The sequence below is a fragment of the Arachis ipaensis genome, chromosome B01, assembly GCF_000816755.2.
Source record: "Arachis ipaensis cultivar K30076 chromosome B01, Araip1.1, whole genome shotgun sequence".
Classification (NCBI taxonomy): domain Eukaryota; kingdom Viridiplantae; phylum Streptophyta; class Magnoliopsida; order Fabales; family Fabaceae; genus Arachis; species Arachis ipaensis.
In genome coordinates this window covers 24,266,955-24,277,156 of record NC_029785.2, presented here as the reverse complement: position 1 = coordinate 24,277,156, position 10,202 = coordinate 24,266,955, and the positions used below count along the sequence as shown (strand labels likewise).

Below are 10,202 nucleotides of genomic sequence, written 5' to 3'. Positions count from 1 at the left end.
GAGATGAACTACTACGGTGACACATAAATCGCTCTGACATAGCCTACCATTTCTCGACCATATGACTGGCCAGATCATTTCACCAGGTTGAACCTCGATGTAATGACTTCGGATTGGTTGTTTCACCTAATGCGACTTTACGATAGCGAAGCAAAGAAGCGGGCACACAACCGCCGCCGAGGCTTCCGCCTCCACTATTGCTGGTGGAATTAGACCAATCAGCTATGGGTCAGCAAACGGCGTCCACTGAACCTGTTCACAAAAGGTAAATTAATGACGACATTCAAATTTCAAATGCAATAGGTATTTAATTGAAATAAATTTGTAATACTTAAATATTTATCACTTACATTCAGCATCCCAATCCAATCCCGTTCAGGGTATGTCTGTAATGCCTAAGCCTGCTCTCGCCTTTGGCATTGTCCGGCCGGTACTGAACCCACCTACAATGCCAACTACAATTCCACATTATCGCTCAATTTCATTAACTAATTAATAATTTAACGAAGGGTTTTTACAAGTATTTATAATACATTTCGACCAGGGAAAACTGACGAGTATCAAAGCCATCGGGCCGTAATAGCATAATATGATGATAGGCCCAAGACAGTAGCAAGCTGACGCACCCACCCATATTGCGCTGACCATGCTCTGTGGCACGGCACATCTGGCGGTACAGCCATGCCAGCACAGTCGAGCCCCACGATAACCCGCCACACGTCTCGAGGTCCTTTAGTAAGGGGAGCCACCTGATGTGCACCCGATAGTCAGATGCATATGGAATAGGATACCCCCTATCAACTGCATGATGTACCCTCTCATGTACCTCAACAAGCACTCCTCTGTGGCGTCCTGCTCCAGTTCTCTGCAAATCGTGTTGTGGAACCAAGTGAGCTTCACAATCCACTTGGTCTGTGACTGTCTGTCATATGGGCCAGGAACAACACCCAGAAGCTGCTGATATAACTCCTCAATGGTCTGTCCCTAATGGTGTTGCTCTTAACCACCTATGCATCCACACACAGGTTCACCGTCGATCCTGAGTCCCAGCTGATAGGCCATGTCCTGCAGGGTGATAGTCATCTCCTCGCATGGTAGATTAAACGTGTGGGACTCAGGCTTCCACCTCTCTATCAGCGCCGAGGCAAGTGGCCAGTCGTGCTCAAACTCAACTATATAGGCCAGATACTCAAACCCGGCTTGTCTGAGATATGACCTAATCTGCTTCAGCGGTCATGTCATCAAATTCTGTCTGAGCGCAAAATCCGAGGTGCCTACCAAACGGAAACAAAAAATAAAAAAAAGGGACAGTGAACACATACAATAACAAGTTCATTGTTTATCAATTACAATTAAAAAAATAACAATGAAAAAATTTTACCACTCGATCAAGCCTGCCAACAATGTGCTCAGCCTGATCCAATTTGTACATCGTATTCTCGTAGCCCAATAACTGCTGCTCCATCTAACCACACTCTAGTAAAATAAAATCACATATACTGAACTCAGTTCCTTTTACATTAACTAAATTATTAAAAAATATATTAAATCTATAATTGTCTACCTTAGTTCTTAATCAGTTTATAAACTTACTAATTTAAATTTAACCCAACTACATGATGCCATCAACTAACACCCTAAAAAACCCTAATTAATAACTAACTGAACCCTAAATTTTTACTAATCATGTTTCTTTCTAATCTAACTTAACCTAATTAATTATTCTACTAATTACCTTGTAATTCACAACTTAAACTAATTATTCTGACTAAACTAACTAAGAATTGACTAATAACTTATACTAATTAACATGTTATAAACAATAAACAACAACTGTACTTGAAAACAATAACATAAAAAATCTAACTAACATGTAAACAGTAAATCTGTAACTCTAACTAAGATGAAAAAAGTAACTCTAACTAACATATTATTTACTAACCTGAAACTGAGAATGTCATCGATAACGAACTTTACGGATGTCGAAAAGACAGAAAGAAGGAACAAAATAAAATTGGAGGAGAGATTGGGAAAAAAAAGGGACAAATAAAAATGGCCCCACCAGCTTTATATAGTCTGCCGAACTCATCCTAGAGTTCGCCAGAGGTGCGGCAAACTTGCCCTAATTACCAAAAAAGAATCGTATTTTGAAAAATAAAACACAAAAATCTTGTTTGGGGAATTAATTAATTTTTTTTATTTAAGAAAAAACTTCGTACTTTATAGCATTTTTATCAATTTGTATTTAATTATTTATTTCGTTTACAGTGTAAACAAAATAACATTGTGTATATTGCGTTTACATTGTAATGTAAAAGAGATAAGATATGAAATGACAAATATGTATATCTCGTTTATAGTATACAATAAATTTTCAACAACTATAAAAGGATGTACAACTATTTGTGTTCTCCACAAAGATCTCACTTGTTCTTCGCTTTCGTTTTTCTTCCAAAAATTAAGCAAAATGTTTAGTAGTGGTGGATATGTGGTTGCAAGTGTGTATCCCAACTGTCATATGAGAAACAGGGACTCGGATTTAAGTGTAATAATCTCATTCTGTTGCGCACTCGGCGAATAAGTTCTTTGTCTAAGCTTAAGAGTCTGATATTGAGGAGCATTGGTCCTAGCGGGAGAAAAGAGGTTGGAAAGGTTGGGTATAGGTTGCTAACACCAATGGAAAATGGACTTTTTCGGTTTCGCCTATTTTTGCTCCATGACAACGAGCATGTGCGTCTCATATTTGGCATCCATGGGAAAATCATGGCAGAACAAATGATAGAGCTTTCTGCGAAGGTTGGTGATGTAGGTGGTGGTAGATCTTAGTCCATTGGAAGATATGGACGTGGATGGTGAGGAGCTCGATGAGGAGTATGTTGCTGATAGCAACGATAGTAGTTCTTCTGAAGATGGTGATGAGGAGGCGTTTGTACCAGAGACATCGGTCGACGCAATAATTCGGTATCTTCTACCTGTTTCGCACCCAATTTCGGCCTTATCAATTGTACCCAATCACTATCATACATTGGATCTGGATGCGATGCACGAGAAAACTCCATTTTTCAACATGGGTGGAGATGATTACATCTTAGACAGTAGTGTGGAGTTTTAGGTGGGCTACAGATTCAAAAGCGAAGAGGCAGTAATGCAAAGTATAAGGAATTATAGCATTCGCAGAAATGCTGAGTACTGAGTTGTGGAGTCTGGTGCACGAATCCCCACACTTCGTACAACTGAACCAACAAGTACACTGAGTCATCCAAGTAATACCTGAGTGAGTCAGGGTCGATCCCACGAGAATTGTGGTTTGAAGCAAGCTATGGTTATCTTGCAGATATTAGGCAGGTGGATAGAAGAGTTATTGGTTTGAATTTGGTTAAAAGCATAAAAGGAATGAAAGATGGAATTACAAGGTTTGGAGATGCTTTGTCCTTCTGGATTAACTCTGGTATTACTATCTTCTTCAATTGTGAATGATTTCTTCTATGGCAGGCTATATGTGATCAACGTCGTACAACCGCAGTTGTCAATCTCCTCCAGATCTGAACCCCAGGGTTAGTGCGGATCCACTCTGATTGAGGGTGAAGCTCCTGCAGTCCATTCTCCTTAATGATCCTACTCAAAACGCCACAGACAAGGTCGAATCTTTCAGATAAGAGAATGCTGTGCCTTTAGGTTCTAACCTCTACCACAGAGACCCTAATCTCCCCATACCTCAGCTGAACTGGTGTCTCGAGAAGTCCCCAACAAAGTCGTGAATTAGCCGTATAAGAGATGTATAATCAAGCTGGCAGTTCGATGCTTTCTAGTCACATCACACGAACCCAAGAAGAACACGGGTGGTTGTCAGGCACGCAATGTTAGTATCAAGAACGGAGATGACTATCACAGGTCATTCCATTCATCAAGTTGAAGAATGAAGATACATCTTAGAATTGAATCAAACACGGATTGAAGAGAAATAGTAATACTTTTATTAATCCATAAATCTCAACAGGGCTCCTCCCCTCAACCTAGGAGGTTTAGAAACTCATACTGATAGGAAACACAATGATAAACGAAAATATGGCATAGAGGTCTTTATGATTATGTAAAATATCCCTTAAATACTAAACTAATGACTAGGGATTACATAAGAAGGGTAAAACAGTCTTTTAGCTTCTGGGACCCACTTGGTGAGTGTCTGGGCTGAGCTTTGAGGAGATCCACATGCTATGAGGCCTCTAGGGTATTGAACGCTAGCTAGGGGTTCTCTTTGGGCGTTTGGACGCTGGTCTTTTCTTCTTGGGCGCTGGATGCTTGGAAGGGGGCAGGAGGCTGGCGTTGGACGCCAATTTTGGGCCTTCTATTCTGAAGCAAAGTATAGACTATTATACATTGCTGGAAAGCTCTAGAAGTCACCTTTCTATAACCATTGAGAACGCTCCATTTAGACTTCTTTAGCTCCAGAAAAGCTCTTCTGAGTACAAGGAGGTTAGATTTGGACAGCATCTGCAGTGCTTTCTCTGTCTCTGAATCAGACTTTTGCTCCAGCTCCTCAATTTCAGCCAGAAAATACCTGAAATTGCATAAAAATACAAAAAATCAAAGTAGAATAAAAAAATATGAATTTTACACTAAAACTTATGAAAACTTAATAAAAACTAAACAAACATGCTAAAAACTATATGAAAATGATGCTAGAAAGCGTATAAAATATCTACTCATCAGAGTCAGACTAATTAAAGTACCATGTGCATTGCTAACAATCTGCAGTAGGATGCCCTTGGAATCTCCGTGTTGCCTTCTGAAAGAACCTCAGATATTGGTGAGGTCAAGTTTAATTGTGGTGTATTTTCTTATTTATTATTATTATTATTATATTTGTTATAAATGACAACCATGTATATTTTATTTCGTTAGGAAAGTGTGTAGGGTTAGAGGTCCACATTCGTGTTTAGCCCCACCATGTCTCAGAACCATTGACAGTTGAACAACAACCTCATCTACAGTGTCATCCTTCCCTTAATACAGTCCAGCCCATCCGTTAGTATCTCTGTTCTATAAGGTGCAGTTAGACAAAGCTATCACTTGAAACCCTCGTACATAAAGGACTAGATGGCAAAGCAAAAGAAAATTGCACAGATATACGGTGATTGGGATGAGTCATACAATAAGGTGTCGAGGTTGTTCCAAGCATTGCAGAGTTGTTGTCCCGAAACAATATGTGATTTCAGGGCCGTCCCGTAATATGATAGTGATGAGCGAAAATTAAAGCTCACCGATACCGGCAAGTGCACCGGATTGTTCAAGTAATACCACAGTGAGTGGATATCAATCCCACGAGGATTAACAGATTAAGACAAGAAAAGTCTAATTAAATATCTAATTAGATTGATCAAAGCTTAGATATTGGATTGTGGATCTTGTAGAATAGAAGAAATAGAAGAAGAGAATCGGGAGAATGCTTGAAGTTAAGAGAAATCAATAGATGAGAATGTTGAAGGCCTCGGAGATGTTTGATTCTTGTAAAAACAATGCTTATGCTTTCTTATTTAATTCATGTAAAAATATTTTTACAGCAAATTATTTATAACTAAACCCCAATCCTTGGTGATTTAATTTCTCTAAACCCAATTAATCACCAATCTTTTGATCAACTAATTGAGAGAAGAGGTGAAGAACGGCCTCGATTTTAAGCCGCACAACCTTCAAGAACTATCACTAGCCGAATTATATGTCACGTATTTTAAGTGAAGATTACGTGATGATTTTTAAGCTAATTCTAAAATTAATTTTTTCAAATATAAAATCAAAATCCAAGACAGATATAGAATATTTTCCAATAGTTCTAACCCTTATTGATGAAGAACAAAACTCAATCTTGAAAAAGTAAAGAAGTATGAATTAAAATAAAGAAACACTTACATTATTAATCTTAAAACCAAACAGAGCTCCTAACCTTCAACAGGGAGGTTTAGTGACTCATGATAGAAAAGAAAACTAAAAAGATGAGAGAGATGCTAAGGATCCGAAGATCCCAGATCCTGGGTGATCTCTCATGTAAACTTTGTTCACTTATTTATATCCTAAGTTCTATCTAGAATTCAAATTCAAAAACTCAATCTAATCTTATCTTTAACAAAGATAAGATAGCTAACTACCTACTTCAAATTCAAATCAAAACAATAATTCAAATCTAATCTAGAAATAAATTCTAGCAACCGAATCTTTATCTTTCTAGAAGGAATTAATGATAACCAATCTCTTGAATCTTCAATCTTTGAATGTGATTTAAGGTTTCTAATGATTTGATAATTAAATTTGGGCCTTGTTAAGTGTTGAAGAATTGAATGCTGGGAGTTGAGCTTGAGGCACGTCGAGCTTACATCCTTGAATGTGGGCGTAGGCCCAATTACACCTTTCAGGGAGCTTGGATGCTGGGCTTGTGTTGAGAGAAGCCGGACGTGGGTGCCAAGAAGGAAGGCATGCCGGGCTTGTGAATTTGGCCGCCAGGCGTGCATGATCACATGAGGGGGACGCCGAGCTTACATGTGCAGTCGTCGGGCATCCATGTTGGGCTGAGGAGGACCACCAGGTGTCCTTGTTTGAATACTTAGGCATCTGGTTTGGGCTGGGTTGAAGAATCCTTGAACTGTATGTGTATTTTTTTTTTGTCAAAAAGCTTTTAATCCTTGATTATTTTAGGCTAAAAATACCTGAAAACACAATAATACTAACACAACTCTAAATATTTGTTTATTTATGAAAATCCACTAGAAAATATAAGAAATTTGATTAAAAATCTAAAAAAATTAAGAAAATAAATGAAAAAGAATCCTAAAAATAACTTAAGATGACGTGTCATCACAACACCAAACTTAAAACTTTGCTTATCTTCAAGCAAAAAGAAAAATAATCAGAGTTTACCTTAAGTGAAAAGAATTAAAAAGTTTGCAAAATTTAAATTTTAAAAAGTGGGATTTATGATAGTTCTTGTGGTTACATTTGCTTTCTCTTATCCTTGATGAAGCTTGCATACTTTGGATTTGAAAATTTCTAAAAAACTTATATTCGAATTGCATTATGAGAATTTTTTTAGGCTTATATGACTTGAAGGCAGTTACTTCATATTTAATTTGGAGAAATATCTTTGAGGCTTTTGACTCTAAGTGTTCTATCACAAGGCAGCTCTTAATGGGCTTTCATCGATAATCCCAAGCCAGTTGGGCCAAGTTACCAGGTGATAAAGCACCCCTCAGATCTAATTACCCAAGCCTCGCTTTGACACAATTACACCACAAGCACATAATTAGTGTTTTGTTGATCCAAACATTGATGCCCAAAACCTCTTTGGACTTCTTAATGTTTTGTCTTAAGGCAACTCTTTAAGCAGGCTTTCAATCGATAATCTCTATCCAGTTGCCCAAGTTATCAAGTGATAAAGCACCCCTCAAATTTACTTACCCAAGTCTTTCCTAGAAATACAAACATCACAGGCACATAACTGACCTTAGTCATTGGTGCTCAGAGCCTTATAACTTTGAAACTTTTTATCTTTCCAGACTTTTTTTTCACTACTTCAAGGAGTTGATTTGAATTCTCATAATACTTCTTTAAGTTTCTATTTATGAAAATTCTCCTTTCGTTTCTACAAGATTCAAATATCTTAAGTTCATCAAATGTAACCACATATTCTTGAGCACCACCACTTTGGTTTTGAATTCATTATTCAAATGAAAAAGAACCCTAAAAAGAGCTTAAGATAACGTGGCATCAAATGGGAACTTCGTGGTACGTGACTATAGCCAATTTGATAAGGTATTATGGGCTTTCCTGCCTGTGTGGAGGCTTTAAAGCATTGAAAGCCCTTCGTCTTCGTCGTTGGTATGCATATGTATGGCAAATATGGTGGAGTGTTACTTATTAGAGTGGCACAAGACGGTAACAGTAATATCCTTCCAATGGCGTTTGCAATTGTTGAGTCTGAGACTAAAGAGTCCTGATCGTTCTTCCTTACCAACTTGAGATGACATGTGACCCCACCACAAGAAGGCCTGACAATTATATCTAATAGATCACAGATGATTAAGGCTGCACTGAGAGCCGATGATAGTGGTTGGCACCCTCCCAGAGCGTTCCATGCTTATTGCATTAGGCACATGGCCGCAAACTTCATGTCTCGTTTCAAGTCTGCCGAGGAAAAGAGATATCTCATTAATACTGCTTATAGTTCAAGCAAGGCTGGGTATGAGTGTTACATGGATGCATTGAGAGATTTGTTGCGTGAGATAGTAGGTTGGACTGGAAGATTCAACAAGAAAATATGTTTACAACACTAAGATGGTGGTTGCCAGTTTGTACACATGACAATAAACCTCTCTGAGTGCATGAATGTAGTTCTTAAGGGTACGCGTTATTTATTGATTGCAGCTATCGAGTGATGCACTTAGGAGAGGCTGCATCAGTTGTTTGTTAGAAAGGGCAAGAAGGCACAAGCACAGCTGGCAATGGGGAATCAATTTTCTCAATGGATGGTAGCTGCTATTGAGAGGGAATCTCGAAAATGCGTGTTACTCATTGCAACTGAAGGGCTTTAGTGTTTGTGGTTGAGGAGTTAAAATCTTTCAAGGGTTGGTCTCGAGGTTCATTCCGTGCTCGGTTGACGGTGGGCACGTGTGACTGTGGCACGTGTGACTGTGGCCTTTTCTAATCACTCTATTTTCCATGTCATCATGCGCTTACCGCTTGTGCCACCGCAAACGTCGAATGGAGTCCATATGTTCATCCGGTGTGCATGCAGGAGGCTGTGTTCAAGGTGTATGACGTGGAGTTCTCACCAATTCCAGACGAAAAGTTGTGGCAGAAATGGTACGAGACACGATTGTGTCCTAATCCATCCATGCATGCAGGAAAGCAACTGGCAGACCGATTTCCACGAGGTTTGGTAATGAGATGGGCGAGGGAAGACGCCAAGATAAACGGTGTGGTCTATGCAGGAAAACAGGGTATACTCGGAGAGGTTGTCCCCATCAACCCACGCCAGCCGATAGCCAATGACTCCGGATATGTAATTTATTTAGTTGTAACTAAATAAAAGAGTTTCGCTTACCTCATGTAACTGTAACCGATCCAATGCCAGCCACCGTCGAAGGACTTTCTGTTCGTGTTGGTTCCTACTCTGTTGGGCCATACCTATCAACCTGTCGATGTATGCAAGAATAAAAGTGTATCAATATACGCAAGAGGATCTTCGATTACATAATTAAAGAAAAAGAAAACCATAAGTACTAATAGTTACCTCGGAATCATGGGATATGTCAGAACCTGTCTCTCAGGTGGACACCACTGAGGACATCTATGGTATATCCATAAGACTACAAGCGGAGTGCATCCAGCAATGTCAGTGATGTCTCGATATGCTGCAGAGCATAGGGAATGGTACGTCCATGCAAGTACAACAAATCCCCAAGACAGTCTGTGGCACCTCTAGAAGTCATCCAACAGTGGCAGCCACCGGAGATGGGCCTGATTGTTTGACTTGTCAGTCATCAGGTAGCCCCCAATCAGCAATAGTATATAACACCTCGTGTACTGTCAGAAGGTGGTTAGATCAGCGGTATCGGGCATATGACGGACCTGGTCCCGAAGCCATGTCAACTTGATGGAGAAAGACTCCTTTCTCTGCGCACCTTGTTGCTGACCATGAGGAGGCCTGGCACCAAGTAGCTACTCCACCCAATCACAGGCCGAGTGCTCGTACTATGTCTGAAAATCATGGAAGCACCATCCATTGGCTCTCCATACGTGTATAACCCGAGGAGGTACGCAATATCCTGCAGGGTGATAGTGTACTCGCCCCACAGCAAGTGGAAAGTGTAGGTCTCCGGACGCCAGCAGTCCACGAATGCCGTGATCAGGGAGTTGTCAAACACAAAGTCTCTGAGCGACACCGTGTCGCCAAACCCAGCCTCCCTCAAGTAAAGAATAATGGTGTTCGGTGGTGCAAGCGTGCGACTCACTCGCCTAGGAAAAAATAGGCGAACCCTCTGATAAAAAATAAAAAACTGGAATAAAAAATCTATTTCAAAAGTAAACATTTAAAGTCGAAATAAAAAAATATATTAAACAAGTATTCCACATTTCATAACTCAATTGAAAACAGAATAATTAATTTTTAAAAGTCAACAATTCAAAAAAACATATCAAATAATCGTTAGTCC

At 39.4% G+C, this 10,202-nt stretch overlaps 1 protein-coding gene across 1 annotated transcript; it reads right to left on the bottom strand.

The window, feature by feature from the left end:
• On the bottom strand, nucleotides 353-1,465 carry LOC107648593 (protein MAINTENANCE OF MERISTEMS-like). Its single transcript, XM_016352405.1, has 4 exons — nucleotides 1,382-1,465; nucleotides 1,024-1,221; nucleotides 534-922; nucleotides 353-443 (listed from the first exon to the last, which is right to left on the bottom strand). Exons 1-4 carry the CDS (start codon nucleotides 1,463-1,465, stop codon nucleotides 353-355), a joined length of 762 nt encoding a protein of 253 aa, XP_016207891.1.

Excerpts from the sequence above, each read along its gene's own strand:
- LOC107648593 (XM_016352405.1), bottom strand. The coding sequence starts at position 1,465 with ATGGAGCAGCAGTTATTGGGCTACGAGAATACGATGTACAAATTGGAT. Across the intron at positions 1,222-1,381 it reads TTGGCAGGCTTGATCGAGTG|ATTAGGTCATATCTCAGACA; the intron begins GTAAAATTTTTT and ends CCGCTGAAGCAG. Across the intron at positions 923-1,023 it reads TCAGGATCGACGGTGAACCT|ACAGTCACAGACCAAGTGGA; the intron begins GTGTGTGGATGC and ends CCCATATGACAG.